This window comes from Corythoichthys intestinalis, chromosome 15 (assembly GCF_030265065.1).
Source record: "Corythoichthys intestinalis isolate RoL2023-P3 chromosome 15, ASM3026506v1, whole genome shotgun sequence".
Classification (NCBI taxonomy): Eukaryota; Metazoa; Chordata; class Actinopteri; order Syngnathiformes; family Syngnathidae; genus Corythoichthys; species Corythoichthys intestinalis.
In genome coordinates this window covers 6,798,487-6,823,034 of record NC_080409.1, presented here as the reverse complement: position 1 = coordinate 6,823,034, position 24,548 = coordinate 6,798,487, and the positions used below count along the sequence as shown (strand labels likewise).

General features: G+C 40.0%; 1 protein-coding gene across 4 annotated transcripts in view; it reads right to left on the bottom strand.

The window, feature by feature from the left end:
- The window catches only part of kif26ab (kinesin family member 26Ab), a 232,519-nt gene that overhangs the window by 58,421 nt on the left and 149,550 nt on the right, over nucleotides 1-24,548 (bottom strand). Inside the window, exon 1 of one of the 4 annotated variants that reach the window (XM_057858783.1) lies at nucleotides 3,726-4,382. The exons of the other annotated variants lie outside the window; for them this stretch is intronic. Within the exon in view, the coding sequence (XP_057714766.1) occupies nucleotides 3,726-3,745 (20 nt within the window). The 5' untranslated portion in view covers nucleotides 3,746-4,382. Of the gene's footprint in view, nucleotides 1-3,725; nucleotides 4,383-24,548 lie in introns of those variants that run through there. 4 annotated transcript variants of the gene reach the window in all.

Here is a 24,548-nt window from a genome sequence, read left to right as displayed (position 1 = left end):
TATTAATGTGCAAAAGTGACGTGTTGCATGCGGTACGCCATTCCACGTGAAAGCAATGTAGTATTCATGCCAGGCCCCAGAGGGCAGTGCCGTTTTACAGGGCAAGAGCCAATGACGCCCTTCATTGACAACAACCTCCTCAACCGGGAAGACAACATACCCAACCACTCAAAGCAATGGCGTCCACGCGTTTATTTTGTTTTAGTTCAAAAGGCACACAAATGTGAACATTAAATACATTTAAATTAAAAATATTATAAAAACAGTCTATTAAAGCCGGCGTTCCATCATGTTTGCTGTTTTGAATGTTTAGTAGCAGCGACTGCACATGCCCAAAGTGACCTGTGCGAGTGCTGACGTCATCGAAGCGAGAGTGTTCCATTCACATGGTTGCGGAGAAGCCCCGCAATTGAATCGTTCGCTGGAATCAAAAGTTTGCGTCTACGCCGTCACCATGTAAAGCCGAGGTCATTGCGCAACAGAATCCTTGCATCTTGGTGTCACAGCGTCATCATGTAAACGGCCATTCAAGTTTTTTCCTGCCTCTGACCATCTATTTTATTAAACAGCCGAATTCTGCATCTTAGTACGCTCCATTTTGTCTAAGTTTGACAGAAAGATCAAATTTCAGACTTACGAAAGGACTAATCCGAGCCAAACCACCGGTAGTACCCGTCCGCCATTGCTGAGATGTGTCACCCGTAGCAAACAGTCAACAGCAGCTAATGTTAATGTTTACATTGACTAACGCTGGGCTGTTATTGGTGTGTAAACACCTCAGTAATAGCAGCCAATCACTAGAGGGCAATGTACAAAAATCTCTACTCGCATTAGTCTAATGTTGTTACTTCAGCACACTGCAAGACAATGTTGCTGGGCGCTGCCAACTACTGGGCGGGAGTAGAAGTGCAGCCACTGAATTGTTTATTTCCACCAAAAACGCACGTGTAAGGATCGATACAAACAGATTTTTAATTGATACAACAATTGTGTGACGTAATATATCTCAGAATCGATTTTTTTTAAACACCTCTAGAAGAAAGGTTGAAACAGAACATGTGTACTGTATGTCTACCTCATTCAATCAGGATTATTGTACCCCATGCATCATATATAGCATGTCATTAATCATAAATAATTAAAACACTAGGAAATCATTTTGTTATTGATTCATAACTAAAGGTGCCTGGTTATTGTTTTTGCTGTCTAAGGCAAGCAACCATCATTTTTAATTTATACTGCACATAAATTGCGAAACTACGAGCAAAGACACGTAAAATGAATGTGATTTATCTGTCTTTTTCACCCAAACCCCAAACATAAAAGGAAAGGAATGGCTTGTCACTTCATCTGTCAGTGCCACTCCCCTCATCTCTCTTCCTTGGCTATGATCAGTCATTGGGAAATAAACTGTGAGGACAGGCTCAGGCAGAATGTCCAACCTGTTCACTCCCAACACTGTGGCAATGATACTGACTCGTGCAGTTAGGAAGAAATGACCAAATCAGGTATCAAAACTAAGGGGTGGGAACCTCTGGGTACCTCATGATACGATTTGAATAATTATAATGTCACGATATGGACTATCACAAATAGACATCCACGTCTATGGTCGTCAGATTCAACCAATGAGTTGAAATTTGGGGCATTTCAGGTCATTTGCTCTTGATTTTCATTCACTTCTTATTGTGGGGCATTTCTGGGTCACTTCCTGTTGATCTTGGGTTACAGAACAAGAACTGACCCAGGAATCTCCCCAAATGAATAGGCAGTAACTCAGATTTACTAGGAATTGGCCTGAACAGTGGTATGAAAAGGTAACTGAACCTTTTGGAATTTCTCACATTTCTGCATAAAATCACCATCAAATGTGATCTGATCTTTGTCAAAATCACACAGATGAGAATACTGTGTTTGCTTTAGCTAAAACCAACCAACCATTGATAGGTTTTCATATTTTAATGAGGAAAGCATGCAAACAATGACAGAAGGGGGAAACATAAGTAAGTGAACCCTCTGCTTAAATAGACTTAAAGAGCAATTGAAACCAAATTTTGCTAAACATTTTAAGTCAGGTGTGTGCCAAATCACTGATGAGTGGTTTAAAGCTGCCCTGCCTACTATAAAACACACACTCGGTAAGAAATATCTTGATGAGAAGCATTGTCTGATGTGAATCATGGCTCGGTCCGAAGTCATGCAATCAAAGATTGTTGATTTGTATAAAGCTGGGAAAGGATACAAAACCATCTCTAAAAGTGTGGATGGATCAATCGAGAGTCAGAGAAGTTGTTTGTTGAAGAAGAGTTTGGCCTGTTGCTCCTCTCCCAAGGAGTGGCCGTCCACCAAAGATGACGCCAATAGTTCAGCCAGAATACTTAGGTAAAAAAGAACCCTAGAGTGTCTGCTAAAGACTTACTGAAATCACTGGCGCAGTCCAATATCTCTGTGCACACATCAAATGGGAGGACTCCACGGAGGAAGCCACTGCTGTCTAAGACAAAAACATTGTTGCTCGTTTAATGTTCACAAAAAGGCAGTTGGACACTCCACAGATGTTTTGGCAATTTGTTTGGGAGTAATACACAATGTCATGTGTGGAGGAAAAATGGAACAGCTCACCAACATCAACACCCCATCTCCACCGTGAAGCATGGTGGAGGGAGCATCATGATTTGGGGCTGCTTTGCTACCTCAGGGCCTGGACAACTTGCAATCATTAATGGAGGAATGAATTCAAAGGTTTATCAATATGTTTTTCAGGAAAACCCGAGGCCGTCTGTCAGACAGTTGAAGCTAAAAAGACGATTGATACTGCAACAAGACAAGGATCCAAAACACAGAAGTAAATCAACTTCAGAAAGGTTTCAGAAGAACAAAATACACATTGTGGAGTGGCCAGGTCAAAGTCCAGACTTCAGCCCCATTGAGATGCTGTGGCATGACCTAAAGACAGTGATTCATGCCAGACAGCCCAGGAATCTGACTGAACTACAGTAGTTTTGTAGAGAAGAATGGGGCGAGATTAGTCTTGATTGATGTGCCAGACTGATCTGCAGCTACAGCAAGTGTCTGGTTGAAGTTATTTTTGCCAAAAGGGTGTGGCGGGGGGGGGCACGAAATATTAAATGTGATGGTTCACTTACTTATTTTTCCCCCTTCTGTCATTGTTTGCTTACTATCCTCATTAAAATATGAAAACCTATAAATGTTTGGTGGTTTTAGATCAAGCAGACACTGTTTTTTCATCTGTGGGATTTTGACAAAGATCAGATCACATTTGATGGTGATTTTATGCAGAAATGTGAGAAATTCCAAAAGGTTCAGCTACCTTTTCAGACCACTGTAAATGCCCTGAAATGAACAGAAAATGACCTGTAAATGCCCCAAAATTCGGAAAGACTGGCTGCGAATGCTTTGGTTTCAAATTCGCCCACCCAGTTCAGATGGATTGGACGTCTAAGTGCCGTCATTTGCAGCCATTGACTAAACAGCGACACTATTTTAGTGGAAGATTTTAGGAGCAACTTGTTGGTTCCTACTTTTTGTTTCCAAACAGTGACACCTTTTTAAAACGATAAATGGATTCTTGGCAGGAACATATCGATAACCTTTTGGGATAAAAAGTATCACGATATATCACCATTTCGATATTATGTCACACTCCTAATCACGAATACTACCAATAAAATAAATTTTGAGAAAATATTGTGATTTATACTTACAGCTCTTTCCAATCCATCATCTACCATATGCTCATAGTCAGCAAATAGACAACTGAGTGAGTTCGACTTTGCGGTCCATGTCTGTGTTTTCAGTGCTCTCCATTACTTGAACATTTGATCTGCCCCCACAGTCTTGCAAGAATATAGCAAGGTGCAGTGATTTTCTTCCCCGATCGCAATCATAGAAGGTCCAACTGATTTCACAGAAGGAGACGTGGGCAACCTCGAAACTAAATCGGGGGTAGTGCAGGACACCGCGGGCAAACAGAAAGAGTACTCAATGTGTAAGAGGGAGCAGGTAGTCCACAGAAGAAACGAAGGGGTCAGGACGAAACTGTGCATCTCCTCATTTCACGCACCACTAAAGCACTTCTAAAGCTTTCCATCCTTTTTGCACCCCGAAAAAGTTCCGCTGCTACCCAAAGATTCAGAAATCCAACTGTTTCCACACAGTTTTACTCTCCGCCCCTTCAATCACATCCATTCTGCATTCGCACCACAGGCTGCATGGTTAAATCCCCGGTGGCGGTGTGGCTGCTGATTCTGAAGACCACGTCCTTCCAAGACTGTGCTGCTCACACGCAGGAATCGGCATGCCTGAGTGGGCTGAGAGATTTCCTCTGCTTGGCTGAGAATGAGGAGAATTCCTGGTCTTCCTCTCGCTCCTTGTAATACCAGAGAAATTCTGGCAGCTGCTCTGCTATGTGTGTGTGTGTCTCTCACGCTCTCACTCTCTCGTTCTCTCTCTCACTTCCCCCAGCCCATCCCCTTTTCCCTTCAACAGCCAGACAGAGTGTCAGCTTGCTCGATTGCTGGCTGCTTGCGGCGCAATTTGGGAGTACTGTTTTTCCCTACACGCACACACACACACACGCACAGAGGCTCCTATAACCCCAACACGCGCACGCACATGCACTGCACCCCACTGCACGTCAGATGAATACTTAATGCACACAGGAGCCCTCTCTTCTTTTAGGGTCCCACACTTCAAACAGATTCGGTTAGTATGCCTACAGTACATGCATGTAAGTGTGATGGTGTGGTTAGTCATTACATTATACTGTATGCACATTTTTACCCATTTGGATGGACGTAATCTTAAATTATAGTGTGTATAAATGAGGGGGTGTCACAAAATATCAAAATGGTGATACAGTGGTACGAAAAAGTATCTGAACCTTTTGGAATTCCTCACAATTCTGCATAAAATCACCATCAAATGTGATTTGATCTTTGTCAAAATGACACAGATGAAAAAACAGTGTCTGCTTTATCTAAAACCACCCAAACATTAATAGGTTTGCATATTTTTATGAGGATAGTATGGCTGACAGAATGGGGAAAAATAAGTAAGTGAAGCCTCACATTTAATATTTTGTGCACCACCACTTTGGCAGCAATAACTTCGACCAGACGCTTCCTGTAGCTGCAGATCAGTCCAGTACATCGATCTGGACTCATCTTGGCCCTTTCTTCTCTACAAAACTGCTGTAGTTCAGTCAGATTCCTGGGGTATCTTGCATGAATCACTGTCTTTTGGTTATGCCACAGCGTCTCAGTGGGGTTCAAGTCTGGACTTTGACTAGGCCACTCCAGAACATGTATTTGTTCTTGAGAAACAATTCTGAAGTGGATTAACTTCTGTGTTTTGGATCATTGTCTTGTTGCAGCATCCACTCTCTTTTTAGCCTCAACTGTCTGACAGATGGCTTCAGGTTTTCCTGCTAAACATCCTGATAAACTTTTGAATTCATTCTTCCATTAATGATTACAAGTTGTCCAGGCCATGAGGCAGCAAAACAGCCCCAAATCATGATACTCTCTCCACCATGTTTCACAGTGAATATGAGATGTTGATGCTGGTGAGCTGTTGCAATTTCCCTTCACACATGGCATTGTGTGTTACTCCCAAACAATTCCACTTTGGTTTCATCAGTCCACAAAATATTTTGCCAAAACCTTTGTGGAGTGGCCAAGTGCCTTTCTGCGAACATTAAATGAGCAACAATGTTTTTTTTAGACAGCAATGGCTTCCTCTGTGGAGTCCTCCAATGAACACCATTCTTGGCAATAGTTTTACATATAGTTGATGTGTGCACAGAGATATTGGACTGTGCCAGTGATTTCTGTACGTCTATACCAGACACTCTAGGGTTCTTTTTTACCTCTCTGAGTATTCTGCCCTGAACTCTTGGCATCATCTTTGGTGGACGGCCACTCCTTGGGAGAAAAGCAACAGTGCCAATCTCTCTCCTTTTGTAGACAACCTCTCTGACTGTCGATTGATGAACATGCAGACTTTTAGAGATTTTTTTTTGTATCCTTTCCCAGCTTTATACAAATCAACAATCCTTGATCGCAGGTCTTCAGACAGCTCTTTTGACCGAGCCATGATGCACATCAGACAATGCTTCTCATCAAGACAATTCTTACCAGTTGTGTGTGGGCAGGGCAGCTTTAATCCACTCATCAGTGACACCTGACTTAAAATGTTTGATAAAAATTGGTTTCAATTGCTCTTTAAGTATCCCTAGGCGGAGGGTTCACTAACATATTTTTCCCCCTTCTGTCATTATTTGCATGCTATCCTCATTAAAATATGAAAACCTATAAATTTTGGGGGTGTTTTAGTTAAAGCAGACACTGTATTTTCATCTGTTTGATTTTGTCAAACATCTTATCACATTTTATGCAGAAATGTGACAAATTCCAAAAGGTTCAGAATCCTTTTCATACCACTGTACATCGTGAAACTTGTAATAGCTTTTTTTTTTTTTTTTTTTTTTAACCTGTCCTGTTTAGGTGCTAAGACACGGAGGATAGGAATCTGAGTGTCCTGATGGTCTTAACTTGAGTTGTTTAATAATTACTTTTTAGCCAATGACCGTTATCCCGATACAGGTAGTCCCCGGGTTAAGACGTACCCGACTCTCGTGATTTCGACTTTACAACGCCGAAGTCTTCTCCGCCATTTTGTCGCCAGTCTTTGTTTTTGTTACCTAAACAGCACCTTATTGTACCTCACAGTATCTTATTTTTTTACTTTATTTTATTAATATAACGTGTTAAGTCCTCACTACATCTGAAGTTGTTCAGCTTGACAGACAAGACAATAGCGTAGCGCACAACTGTTATTTTTAGACCATGACGTAGCCATCTTAACCAGGAAGTTGTTCAACAGAGACACGCCCTCGAATACAATCCATGTTATTTCTGCTTGTTTTCTCCGGTTAGCTTTCAATAAAGAACATGCCGAGTAAACACTGCTGCTATGGAACTTGTAGAAACGACTCTAGACATCACGACATATGAAGGATGTTTCCTTCATACGTTTCACGAAGCCAAAAACTCAGAGGAAAAAATGTGAAGAATGGATCAACTTGCATGAACGGCCAAAAGACCGCCAGCAAGGTGAAGCCATTCACATTTCATATGCAGTAAACATTTTGTTGGGGGCCATGGTCCGAGAGAGGACGAAGAGATAAGCCATTTTGATATTTTTGCTTATTTTTTAGCGTATGGTTTTGCCGTGCTGCTTCTGTCTGACAATGAATGCTGTAAAAATTATTAAAATGGTATCTGACTGTCACTGTTGTTACCTTTTCTGTTGTAAAAAAAAAAAAAAAAAAAAAAAAAAAAAAAACTTTAGTAAGGGGTGTGTGTAAATAAATCATTGATTTGTTATTAATGAAAAAATTGTCCGTTGGCTGTCAATGAGTAGCATTTGCGATCGCTACACAAAAATAGCAATGTAAATTAACCCCAAGAACAGTCAGAGACGTAAGATAACCAGAGGATATAATATATAAGAAAGACAAGGCATATGGTGGTAAAGGATAGATTGTTGAAACAGGAAAATGTCATTGTCGGTGACATAAGGCAATGCACGCAAGAAAATGGTGTCGATAAAAAGGATACCTCTGGATTAGGCCGGCTCTTTTTTCCCGTCTTTTTCAGCCCTCGACACTCAAGCCATCTCTTTAACTGAACGTTTGTATGTTCTTCCACATCTTTAGCTGTAATTTTGGCACCAGGGACATCATTTTCGGGCAGAATTGGTAAGTTTAGCTCAGTAAACATCTCATTCGTACACTCCATGCATTTAGCATTAGGGACAAACGCGAGCTTGACCCGCCGAGCAACAATTGCTCACGTCATGAACATTAATGAGCAAAAGTGACCTGTTGCGTGCAGTAAGCCATTGCGGTTTTGGAAGCTTTTTACTTCCTTCACTTTCGAAAATTTGTAAAGCTGTAAAACACATATGTACACTTACGTTCAAACCGACACATTTTAACAATAAAACACTTGTGTGTTGAAACATCCTAATTTGCCTAACAAAAATACTCTAGCTTAAATGCTACGAAAACTAACGCATTTCCAATTCAGCTGCTAACACATAGCAAACCGCTCACACATATCTCAAACAAACTGTAGCTCTAAACTTAAATTACAAATGCATACACAAATATATACTGTATTAGCTGAAACAATGAATTTACATTGTGTGGGCCAAACCAAGGTGACAGTCCAGCCAAACCCAACGCTGCCACCAGAGGGCAGTGTATTATCCACCATTAAACAAAATACAATACAGTACTTTCAAACAGTTATTTTTAGATTTAGGGGGTATTTAGGGGTACTTAAAGGGTTCATTTGTTTTACACGGAAACACGGTTACGTCGCCAGCATAGGATTGGAACTCGTTCGCAACTCAGGGACTACCTGTATTGTGCAACTTCGAACAGCCGAAACATATCAAAATGATACCGATATATGCGGTCATGGACTTAAAACATTGTGACTAATTGTATTGTGATGCCACATTGGATGCTTTAAGAATAAGTGTAACAACTTCAAGGTTTTCCAAATAAACATTGAAATGTATGAAAAATAAGAGAACAACTTCAACTGAAGTAATGGAAAAAGTGCCTGTAGTGCACCACTAGATTTATTGTTGAAATCAAAATAGTGCAAACATCAGGTTTTTTTTGGATCAAGTACAAGCGTAAAGTGCCAATAAGCAATGAAATAATGTAATCACATTTTAGCACAAATAAAAACAAAAGGATATATACACATCTCCAATATACTAGACAGTGCTCTTAAGTATAAAAATTTAGGAAGAATACAACTTACAAGCGATGCTCGTATGAAGCACAAACCTGGTGAGATGGCAAGAACTGCTGTGGTACACTAGCTGCAGATGTTAGCTTGTCCATTTCGTTCTCTCGATTCACAATGAGCTTGAGTCGACATATGGTACAGTGTATCACAAAAGTGAGTACACCCCTCGCATTCCAGCAGATATTTAAGTATATCTTTTCCTGGGATAACACTGACAAAATGACACTTTGACATAATTAAAAGTAGTCTGTGTGCAGCTTATATAATAGAGTTAATTTATTTTCCCCTCAAAATAACTCAAAATATAGCCATTATTACCGAAACCCTAGGCAACAAAAGTGAATGCACCCCTTTGAAACTACGTACATCCCTAAATTTTCAAATTGAGTACTGCTTGTCATATTCCCTCCAAAATGTCATGTGACTCGTTACAGGAGTGCTGTCAGCATTGCTGCAGAGATTGAAGAGGTGGGGTCCAGCCTGTTAGTGCTCAGACCATACGCTGCACTCTACATCAAATTAGTGTGCATGGCTGTCACCCAGGAGGAAGCCTCTTCTGTAGACGGTACACAAGAAAGCCCGCCCGTGTCATCAGACCATAGGACATGGTTCCAGTAATCCATGTGCTTTGTTGACATGTCTTCAGCAAACTGTTTGCAGGCTTTCTTGTGTCTTGCAGTACTCAATTTGGAAATTTAGAGATGTACGTAGTTTCTAAGGGGTGTACTCACTTTTGTTGCCAGGGGTTTAGATATTAATGGCTATATTTTGAGTTCTTTTGAAGGGAAAATAAATTAACTCTATTATATAAGCTGCACACAGACTACTTTTCATTGTGTCCAAGTGTCATTTTGTCAGTGTTGTCCCATGAAAAGATATACTTAAATATCTGCAGAAATGCGAGGGGTGTACTCACTTTTGTGATACACTGTATGTATACAGTATGTTTAAATACTGTAGCCACACCAAGGTGGATAACCTGAATGGGCAATGTTGTCTAAATGAGAGCGGGGTGGCAAAGACATTGAACAAATGACATCATCGAGGGACAGATTGATGTAGGACTGCGAGAATGAGTGCAGTCAGTCAACGGTCAAGGGTAGAAAAAGAAGAATGAAAGCATGCGCGTGGGCGAGCATCAGGGTGAGAGCGCCCTGTATTCCCTAGGCTGCCAATTTAGCATGGAGCTCTCTGGGCCGCCAACCAACCAGTCTTGTTGGAGAGCGCCCGACAGAGTGGCTACGAGTGCTGCCAGATGAAAGAACATTGAGCGCAAATACACACACACTCTCGCTCTCTCTCTGGCGCCTCACCCCTTCTGACACAGTGCCCCTTTTATGAACTTGGATGGATTGACTTTGGAAGCAGAGAAGGAAAATAAAATCCCGACCCCTGCCTACCTATTTGCCGAGCACAGAATTGTAATGAAGCGGTTTGATGTATCACGTAACCTTTAGTTTCCTCTATGCCTCCGCTGTATTGCAGCGTGTCCAACTTAATTTGCCTCGGGGGCTGAATGTGCAGGAGTCGTCGCTTCCCTCAAGCTTTGCCACATGCTTCCAATTCCACAATATCTTCAATGAGGGGAAGCTCAAAGTGTGTCCGCCTGTGAGTGCTTTGTGACGGTGGAGGGAATCAGCGGCACCCACTGGTCAGTACGGAAAGAAACTAAAGTGCCAGAAGTCTTCAAAGACAAGCAGCTACAATAGAAAAAAAACACTAGCAATTTCGCAAGTCGTTTTTAACAAAGCAAGTGTCACTAGTTGTGGTGGGAATCTTTGGGCACCTAACGATTCGATTACGATTACAATTCAGAGGCTCCGATTCGATTATAAATCGATTATTGATGCACAAAACTCCCAACCCCCATCCCACCCCCTGATTTTAATGTTTTGTGCATTAGTTCCAAATTGGTTCAAAAGTCCTCTCACGCTCAACCAAACTACTATTTCAGTATCAAGTTAACAGTTCATAACAATAAATAAAATACTGAAGTCCCCATTTTATATCAGCAGCTTTAAACTACAGTGGAGCAAATAAGTATTTTGTCAACCACCAATTGTGCAAGTTCTCCTACTTGAAAAGATTAGAGAGGCCTGTAATTGTCAACATGGGTAAACCTCAACCATAAGAGAAAATAATGGAAAATAAACAGAAAATCATTTTGTTTGATTTTTAAAGAATTTATTTCCAAATTAGAGTGGAAAATAAGTATTTGGTCACCTACAAACAAGCAAGATTTCTGGCTGTCAAAGAGGTCTAACTTCTAACGAGGTCTAACGAGGCTCCACTCGTTATCTGTATTAATGGCAACTGTTTTAACTCATTATCGGTATAAAAGACACCTGTCCACAACTTCAGTCAGTCACACTCCAAACTCCACTATGGCCAAGACCAAAGAGCTGTCGAAGGACACCAGAGACAAAATTGTAGACCTGCACCAGGCTGGGAAGACTGAATCTGCAATAGGTAAAACACTTGGTGTAAAGAAATCGGCTGTGGGAGCAATTATTAGAAAATGGAAGACATACAAGACCGCTGATAACCTCCCTCGATCTGGGGCTCCATGCAAGTTCTCACCCCGTGGTGTCAAAATGATAACAAGAACGGTGAGCAAAAATCCCAGAACCACATGGGGGGACCTAGTGAATGACCTACAGAGAGCTGGGACCACAGTAACAAAGGCTACTATCAGTAACACAATGCTCCACCATGGACTCAAATCCTGCATTGCCAGACGTGTCCAGGCCCGTCTGCGGTTCGCTAGAGAGCATTTGGATGATCCAGAAGAGGACTAGGAGATTGTGCTATGGTCAGATGAAACCAAAGTACAACTTTTTGGTAAAAACACAGGTTTTCGTGTTTGGAGGAAAAAGAATACTGAATTGCAACTGAAGAACACCATACCCACTGTGAAGCATGGGGTTGGAAACATCATGCTTTAGGGATGCTTTTCTGCAAAGGGACCAGGACGACTGATCTGTGTAAAGGAAAGAATGAATGGGGCCATGTATCGAGAGATTTTGAGTGAAAATCTCCTTCCATCAGCAAGGGCATTGAAGATGAGACGTGGCTGGGTCTTTCAGCATGACAATGATCCCAAACACACAGCCAGGGCAACAAAGGAGTGGCTTCGTAAGAATCATTTTAAGGTCCTGGAGTGGCCTAGCCAGTCTCCAGATCTCAACCCCAAAGAAAATCTGTGGAGGGAGTTAGTCCGTGTTGCCCAACGACAGCCCAAAAACATCACTGCTCTAGAGGAGAGCTACAAGAAGGAATGGGCCAAAATACCAGTGTGAAAAGCTTGTGAAGAGTTACAGAAAACGTTTGGTCTCCGTTATTGCCAACAAAGGGTACATAACAAAGTATTGAGATAAACTTTTGGTATTAACCAAATACTTATTTTCCACCATGATTTGCAAATAAATTCTTTAAAAATCAAACAATGTGATTTTCTGTTTTTTTTTTTTTCCCCACATTCTGTCTCTCATGATTGAGGTTTACCCATGTTGACAATTACAGGCCTCTCTAATATTTTCAAGTGCGAGAACTTACACAATTAGTGGTTGACTAAATACTTATTTGCCCCACTGTACATTCAATTAGTGTAATTTTGTGATTCAACCGTTAAAGTTTTTAAAATTGCTCCCGTTATTCCATAATTTCCCTTCTGTCTACTTTTGACATGTGAAAGTTTTAAAACTGTTTCATCATTTAAAGATAGATTCAAGTCAAGATTTTGCCGATTTAGGAGTATTTTTGATAAAAAGTAATTAGGTTCCACTGCTTTAAGATGGCGGCTGTTTTATAGTGCCGGCAAGTCTGTAATTTCACATCTAATTTTTTGTACATGTTGTAACGCCACCGTCGTCCGTCATATCGCATCTAGTTCTACATATATGTGATATCTATCATAGCCGTATGTTGCCGTATGTTTGTACCAACTAGCAAGTGGGCGCTGTTTGTAGCGGCTGTCGGCCGCAGTCAGGTATTATTTTTCTAATCTAGCGGTATGAGTTGAACAGGATATTTACTCTCGGTCCATTTCTCATTGCATCCCGAAGACCGCTCTTACTGTGTTTCATTTCCGCTTTACCTGTTATAATTTAATATTCGGAATTTGGATGTTTGTGAATCGTTGTCAAATCTTCCACAGCCGAATCGCGAATAACCTAAGAATCGGAAATTTCGCACGCCTCTAGTTGCTAGTATGATTATGAAAGTCTCCACTTCAACTCAGAACAACAAAATGAAAATTGAAAAATGCCTTCCACGGATGTTAATACGGCAAAATAAGTGATTTGCTCACTTGGCTGTCAATGAAAAAGGGATTCAGCCTCAGAGAGATCATCCAATCATCATGCAGAGAAGCAGAGCATCCGGGCCAGCCGAGCCCCGCCCACTGTCCTTTGACCCCCAGAGATGCCTGGCATCCGATGGGCTGCATCCTGGCCATCCACCCGGTTGTCCCTTTTGGACATCTTCCGCCTGACGCCCCGGATGTCCGCCCAATCGTGCCTTTCGATCGGGTTACGCCTTGTGTGCTATGTGGGTGAATTCTGTGTGTGTGTGGGGGGGGGGGGGGGGGGGTGTAGTGATCACTACATCCTCTCTATATAATTCACCACGAAACTAATGTGGGGGATGCCGTGTTCTTGGGGGAACGTTTTGACGCCGGGTCAGACAAACTAGAAACATGAACGGCCGACAAATGACACACTGGCTCAACTCGCCACCTCCAACTCACACAGAGGTGCAACAATTATTCGATTAATTAATTAGCAAATTAATCGACAACTATTTTGATAACCACTTAATCGTTTAGGTCCTTCTTCACCTAATTCTTCAAATTGTAACGTCTTCTCAGCTGTAAATATTATCAGATTTCTCCATGATATTTTTGTTATGTCAAAGTAGGACACGAACAAAAATCTGCTTTTACATTGGAAAATAACTATTTACATTTTTGCCAATTTTCGGACATCTTAGTGTCTAAACTAGCTTCTTAATAAAGCTACAACAAGTAATCAATTAAATGGATTAAAACATTTGTTGACAACAAATTTGATAATTGATACAGTTAAAGCAGTGCTTCTCAATTATTTTCTGTTACGCCCCCCCAAGGAAGACGTAAATGTTTCGCGCCCCCCCCAAACTCTCTGTCGCCACTGTAAATAGTATCATTTGTCCATAAAATTACTATTATAAATACACATCTGCCTAACATTGTGTCCTTTTTTTCTAATAAAGAAAAAAAGTAACATAGATCAACTTATAATAAAGTATAACTTTATTAACATTGTTTTGTTTGTAACAGAGAAGACTTGACGCTCATCAATTTGCCTGAATTAAAAAAAAAAAAAAAGTCACATCCAAACTGTAAAGAATACACTCAAGGTACATTTTTGACCATTTGATACAGAAAAATAAACTGTAATAAAATCAGTAAATAATAACAAATTAAAATTGATTAGAAACATTCACTCATGAGGACAATATGCCAAAAAAAATTTGACCGAAAAAACAAAACTGAATAAAAGAAAAAAAGTGTCCTTGGACAGAAAGACAGTTTTTATTTTTGCTGCTCACAGTATTTACTTCCTTGTGGTGTGGAGTGATTTTGCAATGAGCATTCTAACAATACTCACTGGTTTACTGATATAACACTGACAAAGCAGGACGATTGTTGGCAATATTCGGCACGTTTTCACTGAAAAACAATCGAGCGGCTTATCAATGAGATTGGGGTCTAATGTCTTTAAGTGGCGTCTTAATTGATTTGGCTTCTGGCTGTCCGCTATAATTATTTTTAGACACAGTAAACAGTGGTCTTTCCTCATTACCCACTGTATTAAAAGTCAAAGCTAAAAGGCAAACGGCACCAAAAAAGCGCATTCTCGGCGGCCGAGGTAGAACCGTAGGTGAGGGCGGTCGTCGTGACGATCCCAAGCCGAAAATGGCACTTCTCGGGCGGCAACGTGAGAACCGGACAATAAAGTGGGTCGCTGCGTGAGTGAGTCCGGCCGGAAAACGACTTTCGAAAACGGCGGCGGCACACTGCTCTTCATATCTGTTTTCTGTGTGTGCTGAGTGCTCTTCCTTAGTTCAAAAATACTGCGCGCACTCTGAAAATGAGAGCGCCACTGCCACCCACTGAGTGGATGTGCAAGTACACTTTATTCCAGTACGGCAAAAAAAGGAAAAACCCCGAGGTCACATACGTCCCCCCTGGCATCGCTCTGCGCCCCCCACAGGGGGGCGCGCCCCACTATTTGAGAAGTACTGAGTTAAAGGAAATGGTCATCCATTTTGTCTTCATTGCTACTTACAACATGCCGAATACAAAAGGTAAATTGTGAAGGTAATTGAAAGAAGTGACATTTATCATTAATCGTTTAATTAATCATCCGATTAATGGATTATAAAAATAATAGTTGCAGAATTAATTCCTTACAAAATACATGAATCCCAAATGTTTCAAACTCAAAAGCTATAATACAACTCAACAGGGGCGCAACATTGTTAGGGTATGCGAAATGAAAAATGGCGCCCCTCCTATATCCTAACGGGCCTTAACCCAGCAGACGTAGATATGTGTGTAGTTTCTGTATAAAAAGACATGACACAACTTTACTATCTAACAATAACTGAAGAGATAATATGCTTCTCCAAAACAATACAGACACACTGATTAGCATGATCGCTAAATAGCTTAGCACTCCGTGCGAAGTAGTAACGTCTCATCAACTAAGAATAAAGACAATGCAATTGGCTTCATTGACTCACCTCTGACAGAGGCATACTGGATCAAACAACACACAAGACAGTCCAACTCACGACACTTCTTAATATTATTGATTCAGCAACCAAACCTGAGTGTAACGGGCTTGCAGTGAACCCTCTCTCTCCTGCTCTAATCACTGGGGCACCTAAAGCCTCACATTACACAGAAACAAGGACTGGTCATTGCTGCCAGTAAAAATCGATAATCAAATTCGTTGGCAACAATCTATTCACTTTCCTAAAGAACAATTTAAAGGTGTAAATGAAAAAAAAAAAACAAAAAACAAACAAAAACGTTAGTGGAGGTAATTGGGACCTGGAGTGATCGCGCCCATATACAGCTCATTCACTGGTCAATGTGTAACTGCGCCACTGCAACTCAGTTTTATAACAAATAAGAAAACTCTTCAAAAACTTTCGTCGGATGACTCCGCTGTCAATGACAAATCATGTTTTTTGTTTTTTTTTGTATTAAAGTGTGCCTTGTTGGTACCTCCTTGAGAAAAGCTCTATTAAAATTTGTTAAACAATCGATTTTTAGTGAGTAGTAGTCACACAGCAGACATATTTGCCTAGTGGTTTGATTTACAGCACCCGAAAAGTACAACGGTGCTGAAAACACAGGGAATACTGAATCGGATACCCTCTTGTGACTAAATCAGATTGTCCAAAAATAGCCGTATTGGCCGTATCCAGTTATGGAGTATAAGATCAGAGCAACGCTAGTCCTGATTGCAAAGCATCCAAATGGAAGACAATACTAATGTGAACATTGGTCACACTGACAGGCTAACCATTTATAATTAGACTAATGCTTCTCATCTCGTAAGGTTTGGAGTGTTATATGTTAAGATGACGTCATAATTGGAAGCCATCACAGTTGGAAGTGCCCTGATAGCGTTTCATATTCATCACTGTCTTCTGCTGAACAGAGCTCAGGAACAGATAATGATTGCTGCATCTCTAAATGACCCCAAAGAAAGATGGCTGTAAAGCAGTGTTGTTTTTTGCAGGCCTTTTCATTTTCGTCTCAGCCTTTTGGACTATAATACGCCTTAGTCTTAGTCGTATTTTAGTCTTTTTCAAAATGTGTTTATCTTTGTCTAGTTTTAGTCGACAGATGTTTTCGTCTGTTAAATTCAAACGTTTTAGTCCAAAAATAAGTAAATAATGGTTTCCAATAATTTCAAATGTACATTGACAGACAAGTACATACTGTAGCATCTACAAGGACAACAATTGGTAATAATACACATTCAGCAGGAAAACAGCACATTATTTTCAATTAATTATACCCACCTGGATATCACAAACTGTGTAAAAAAAAAGTGAGTATTTAAGAGGAGGCTCGCCGTTCAAATTAGCCTAATGCTAATGAGAACGTGAACACTATGCTAACACTATCAGACTGAGTTACATTTAGTGTGGAATGATCACTCAGAACAGACCTTTAAAGGCTAAAGCAACATTGCATATGCTCTCTTGCAGTGTTGTTTTTGGCAGCCATTTTAATTTTCATCTTAGTGTTAGTCTTTTGGACAAAAATACTTATTAATCTTAGTCATTTCAGAATGTGTTCGTCTTCATCTAGCTTTAGTCAACGAAAACTCCGACAAATTTAGTCTCGTTTTAGTCGACAATTCTCAAAATGTTTTCGTCTATAAACTTCAAAAGTTGTAATCCATGAATAAATAAATAAATAAATAAACAAATAAAAGGTTTCCAACCATTTCGAATGAACATGACAGACGAGCACATTACTGTAGAATCTGAAAGTACTGTATATCACCATTTTCATGATGATAATACACCCTCAGCACGAAAACAGCATTATTTGCAATTGATTAAACTCACCTGGACGCCACGAAGTGTATGTAAAATGTTTTCCGAAAGTGTTTAGAAAGACACAGTCATCTCACTAAATACTAATGCGAACACTATGCTAACACTACAAGTTAGTTTAAAGTGTGATGATCACTCAGCAAAGACCTTTAAAGACTAAAGCAACACGGCATATAATATAGCCAAGATAAGAAAACAAAAATTACCAAGCAGCACCTGACACGTTTCACAAAAGGAGCCTGGAATGGGCACAGAAGCGTGTGTGTGGGGCAGGGGGCCGGCGACTTGGGAGGCAAAGCACGTCACATGAGCGACAGGACCAAACACTGCTAAATACGTGCTAACTCCACTTACAATAAGAAAATATCACACATTGTGAATATATGACGGAAACTATGGCAAATTTTCATCTCGTTCTCGTGTCGTCAGACAATACTTGGTATCCATCTCGTTATGTTTTAGTCTCCAAGACACGTTTTCAGCACTTCACCGTGACGTCATCGTCATGAAAAAATTGCTGATTGACGAAATATTTTGGTTTTTGTCATCGTTGACGAAAACAACACTGCTCTCTTGCCGAGATAAGAAAATCTTACCGTGTGTATTTCAAAACAAGCAAGCCAGAAGAGGACACTGTTGAGTTGGGGGGGGGGGGGGGGGGGGGTGCATCATGTCAAATGACATGGGTTACAAAGCCAGACACTACTATGATGCAGGGTAACTACACATAAAATGTTAAACACTGAACATGTGACGGAAACTGGCGCATTTTCGTCTCGTTCACGTCTTCTCAGACGAAAGCTGGCATTTGTCTCGTGATGTTTTAGTCTCCCAAGACACATTTTTAGCTTGTAACCATCTTGTCAACATCATGAAAAAATTGTTCGGCGACAAAATATTTTTGTGATTGTCATCGTTGACGAAAATAGCACTAATGTAACGAAAATAAAAATCTTTGTTCAAAGAAGGGCATCATTTTAGTGCCGAAGACACCACGGTAGTGAAAACAGAAGTAAAGAAAACGAGCAGTCACAGTCATTAATGGCACCAACATTCATTTCAGTCATTGTCAAACCACCAAGAAAAATTCCACAACCAATGCGAATCCTTAGCTGCTTGCACCTATTACCTTGTTTGTGCAATTTTGTCTGCGTTGCCCATGAAACTGCCTCAAACATTTTAGGCATTTTCTGCAACTAGCGGTCAGATTTACCATCCTTTCTCTTTGTTCATCCTTGTGCAAACATGCGGAGATCAGATCTGCGAGAGCTGTATCAGGCTGTGGTCAACACATGCTCACAGTGTAGCTGATTAGCCAGCCAGTATGGCTCTTTATGAATGGGAACAGTAATGCTGAGCTTCAGCCAGCTTCAGAACTCGGCAGTGATAATGACTACAACACAATGATTCAGATTTCTGGAGACATTCCCAATCTTTCATGGATTTATAAAAGGAAAGTTGGACTGGATCACAAAAAAAAAAAAAAAAAAAGAAGAAGAAGAAGAAAAACATGTTGTCAGCTAGTGAAGCTGCCAAAATGCTATACCAGCAGATGCTGAAGATTGATTGTGGAGGGTGTATGCTAGCCTTTCAGGTGAGGTGCTATGTTTTGGAGAATCAATAGGAGGAAACCTCCCCTGAGCTAAAATCACTACACACTGTCTTATTGATGGCCTGCCCTTGACATGATCAAACAACCTTTTGCCCAAAAGATGCGCAGGGAAAAAAGACAATATGAATGTAAAAAAAATAATGGTGCATTCAAACTAGCGTTGTTTTTGGCAGCCCTTTTATTTTCATGTTAGTCTTTTGGACGGAAATACTTGTTAGTCATACTTTAGTCATTTCAAAAATGTGTTCGTCTTCATCTAGTTTTTGTTGAAGTAAACTCAAGACCAATTGTGTCTAGTTATAGTCGACGATTACTCAAAATGTTTTCGTCCATAAATTCAAAAGTAATAGTCCAAAAACAAACAAATAAATACAACAATTTGGAATAAACATTGACAGACAAGGACATACAGTGCTATGAAAAAGTATCTGAGCCTTTTGGAATTTCTCACATTGTGCATAAAATCACCATCAAATGTGATCTGATCTTTGTCAAAATCACACAGATGAAAAAACTGTGTCTTCTTTAAATAAAACCGGCCAAACATTTATGGTTTTCATATTTTAATGAGGATAGTATGCAGACAATGACATAAGGGGGAAAAATAAGTAAGGGAACCATCACATTTAGTATTTTGTGGCCCCCCATTTAGCAGCAATAACTTCTACCAGAAGCTTCCTGTACCTGCAGATCAGTCTGGCACATCCATCAGGTCTAATCTTGGCCCATTCTTCTCTACAATACTGCAACTACTTCAGTCACATTCCTGGGATGTCTGGCATGAATCGCTGTCTCTGGGTCAGACGCGTCCAAAGTCTGGCCCGGGGGCCAAATGCGGCCCGTGGTCAAATTTCATCTGGCCCCCAGCCTCTGTCATAAAATCAATAACGTCTGGCCAGCAAAAAAGGCTGAATTGGTAATTGGTCAGCAGTAGCTTACACACTAAATGCTGCTCCTCATTTACCCACTAAAAGGCAGCAGCACTCTAAGCAACATTACCTCGTGTGACCCTTTACTCCCAATTTTCTAAAATGGCGACAATCAAGAAAAAAAAGTTGACTGCCACGGCGGACGCTTCAAGGATAGGTGGAAATTGGACTATTTCTTCAGTAAAATATGCAACAACTGTGTCTGCCTCATTTGCAAAGAGACAGTATGTGTTTTAAAGAGCTCAATGTGAGTAGATATTACCAAAAAAGACACGGTGACATGTACGACAAGATTACAGGGAAGATATGCAGAGAGAAAATGAAGCAACTTGAAGCTAGTTTAATTTCACAGCAGCAGTATTTCGCAAGAGCCAGAGAGTCGAAAGAGAACGCCACAAAGGCTAGTTGCGAGATTGTTGAAATTACTTTAAAAAAATAAAGCAAATGTGACACATAGAATGGCTTGCTAAAATTTGCTTAAATATATTGTTCTCTGTAAAGGACGTCGGCCAAGGTCGGCCCCCCGCATTTTTACCACACCAAATCTGGCCCCCTTTGCAAAAAGTTAGAAAACCCCTGCTTTTAGTTTAGTTTAGTTTAGTTTAGTTTATTCACACATCGTTTCATGGTACACACATGAACATGGTCATATATACAAGCAATTCATCTGACAAGATGTATGAAAGGGACACTCCGAATAAGCTATTTAAAGCTTTTAGTAGGGGCCCAGTCAAACAACACACACATACACTCATTCATACACATACATGCAATTAACTATGGGAAATTTCAAAATTCTGATTACATCGGATTTGACATGTGATACCTTAGGAATGTTATTCAAAGACAGCATATTAAACATACATAGCAAGGAGATGTGTTTTCAGTTTTTTCTTAAAAATAGAGATGGAGTGTGACATTTAAATGTTTCGTCCAGTTCATTCCAGATCTGTGGTCCTCTGCATACAATCCCAAAGCTTGTAGACTTTAGACTTCTGGTTTTTCCTGTGATGTGATGTTTTCTTCTAGTAGTATATGTGTGCTGAGGAGTACTGATTGGGATGAGATCACTTAATTTACGGTTTAGTTTATGGATGACCTGATACATTATGCTTTAGGTCATGCCATAGCTTCTCAATGGGGTTCAAGTCTGGACTTTGACTTGACCACTCCAGAACGAGTATTTTGTTCTTCTGAAACCATTCTGAAGTTGGTTTACTTCTGTTTTTTGGATCATTGTCTTGTTGCAGCGTCCATCCTATTTTATAGCTTCAACTGTCTGACGGACGACCTCAGGTTTTCCTGCAAAGCATCCTAATAAACTTTTGAATTCGTTCGTCCATTAAAAACAGCCCCAAATCATGATGCTCGCGCCATCATGCTTCACGGCGGGGATGAAGTGTTGATGTTGGTGAGCTGTTACATTCTTCCTTCACACATGACTTTGTGTGTTACTCCCAAACAATTCAACTTTGCTTTCATTAGTCCACAACATATTTTGCCCAAAAATCTGTGGTGTGTCCAAGTGCCTTTTTGTGTACATTAAACGAGCAACAATGTTTTTTTTTTTTCAAGATAACAGTGGCTTCCTCCATGAAGTCCTGCCATGAACACCATTCTTGGCCATAGTCTTACATATAGTATAGTAGAGATATTGGACTGTGCCAGTGATTTCTGTAAGTCTATAGCAGACACTCAAGGGTTCTTTTTTTACATATCTGAGTATTCTGCACTGAACTCTTGGCGTCATCTTTTGTGGATGGCCACTCCTTGGGAGAGAAGTGACAGGGCCAAACTCTCTCCATTTGCAGACAACTTCTCTGCCGATTGATGAACATCCAGACTTTTAGAGATGTTTTTTTCTAATCCTTTCCCAGCTTTATACAAATCAAAAATCATTTATTGCAGGTCTTCAGACAGCTCTTTTAACCGAGCCATGATGCACATAAGACAATGCTTCTCATCAAGACAATTCTTACCAGGTGTGTGTTTCATAGTTGGCAGGCAGCTTTAAACCACTCATCAGTGATTGGGCACACACCTGACTTAAATTGTTTGGTAAAAACTGGTTTCAATTGCTCTTTATGTCTCCTTGGGCAGAGGGTTCACTTACTTATTTTCCCCCCTTCTGTCATTGTTTGCATGCTATCCTTATTAAAATATGAAAACTCATTAATGTTTGGGTGGTTTTAGTTAAAGCAGACACTGTTTTAACATCTGTGTGATTTTGACAAAGATCAGATCACATTTGATGTTGATTTTATGCAGATATGTCAGAAATTCCAAAAGGTTCAGATACTTTTTCATACCACAATATCGTAGCTTCTACAAGGACAATGCCAACTTCGTCATGATTATAGACACTCAGCAGGAAAACAGTACCGGTACATGATTTCGGTTCATTATAAACTCCTGGATGCCACGAATTCGATGTAAAACGTTGTCCGACTGTTTTTGGGTGGATACACAGCCCTCTACTGGCAACAGTGAATATGACATAACTCATTTCAGATGGCTGAATCCAGCATCTACCTGTTAAGACGAACATAAGTTCTTTTGAAAGCTAATATTTTTTTAATGCATTCATAATTTAGTTAACATCAATATTTAGCCGTTTTTTTTGTGCTAATATGTGTTGTAGCTTCCAAAATGACATCACAGGGCACGGTTTCTCAAAGACGGGCACTTTATTGCTTTTCTGTGAAATGCCGTGAAAACTAAAAGATGTACAAATAAAGCTTAAACACTTAAACAAAAAAGGTAACGTGCTAAACAGAAAATGAAGCTAACCTCGTGGCCGCCTGCCACTTTGGAGGTCCTGGGCAAGTGAACGCGGACCCGTGTGCATACAAAGCTTTACAAAACAATAGTCCAATTAATAACAGTTACAAACACATTGCAACATACAGAAATATAACAAAAATACCTTGTGCAGCTAGCACCTGTTTCTTTTTATGCAGCTCTTCAACTCTCTGCTGCTGCGTGTGGCTTAATGAAAGTCCTTTTTTGTCTGGGCGAGAGTAGGTCTCGCTTTAACTCACGCCACGCAAATCTCGCGAGACTAGTGGTAACCAAAGCAATTACTATACAAATATTTACAAACAAATAATTCTCAATATGAATTAAACGACTTTCAATAAATATTGTAACTTTTAACCCTTAAAAAATTACTGAAACATTATTTTAATACTAGAACTATTTCTTAACCGTTACATGTGTTGAACCACTTGTGAAAGGCATTTATGTTCCTTATCCGATTACTCGATTATTCAAACTATTTCTTCGATTAATCGACTACTTAAATAATCGATAGCTGCAGCCCTAGTTGTCATCATTGTTGACGAATACAATGATTCAAACAAAGTACCACATTCAAACAATGATTGGCTCTTGTCCAAATATGTGAAAATCTGCATTTCTTTGCTGACCTACAAACGACCATTATACCCCTTGCCCAATAAAAACCTGCATGGAGCAAATAATAGAGAGACAGACCCAGACTTTTAAAGTAGAGCAAGGAAGGAATAGGTCTGCTATGTTTAAAAAATAGAATGAAGCACATTGAGAGAAAGAGAGACATTAGAGAAAACACATAGCGCTTTTGTATGATATGTGGTGTGCTTTATGATCGTCCTATTGAAGGCTCACTTGTAGGACGGCAACCAACGATTCTTTTTTTTTTTTAATCGATTAATCGGAGAATAGATTAAACAATAAGTGTCACTTTTTTAAATTACATTCACAATTTAACTCGAAGTTGTTTTAAGCCTGTTGTAAGTAACAATGAAGACAAAATGAATGACTATTTCCTTTAAATATTTTATGAAACCTTTCTTACTTAACTGTAGTCTACAGCTGTACTGCTTTAAGTACATAACGCTTGTTAAGGTTTTTAATAAAGGTTGTGAGTGTAAAACAAAAATAATCCCTCAGTACACAAAGCAGACAAGTCCTGTTCATTCAAATAAAAAAGTGCTGCTGACTGACATTTTTTTCTAGTGAGCAAAATGCTGATATAAATTGTGTCAATGACAATTTATTTTCTTTAAACAACAAAATCAAATAAGGAAGAGGCAAACTGTAATGAATCAGTTTTCTTCATCAAACAGTTGTTACAAAATACATTCATTCATTCATTCATTTTCCATGCCGCTTTTCCTCACGAGGGTCGCGGAGGTGCTGGAGCCTATCCCAGCTAACTACGGGCAGTAGGCAGGGGACACCCTGAACTATCCAAATTAAATTTCAAAGCACACTCTCTTCCATGACAGTTGTTATATGAAGGGGTTTTATTTGTGTGGTTTCTTTATTAAAAAGAAATGGAACAACTTTAGCGTCTAATAGGCCTGAACGATATATCGTTTAAACATCGCCATCGCGATGTGCGCATGCGCAATAGTCCCATCGCAAGGACGTGCGATAGTTTTTTCATTTCATTTTTTTAAATCCACAAACGTTTGTTTTGAGGAAGGAGCGCAAAGGAGAGCGCACAGCCTCTCATTCCCTCCAACTCGCAATCATTGGCTCCTC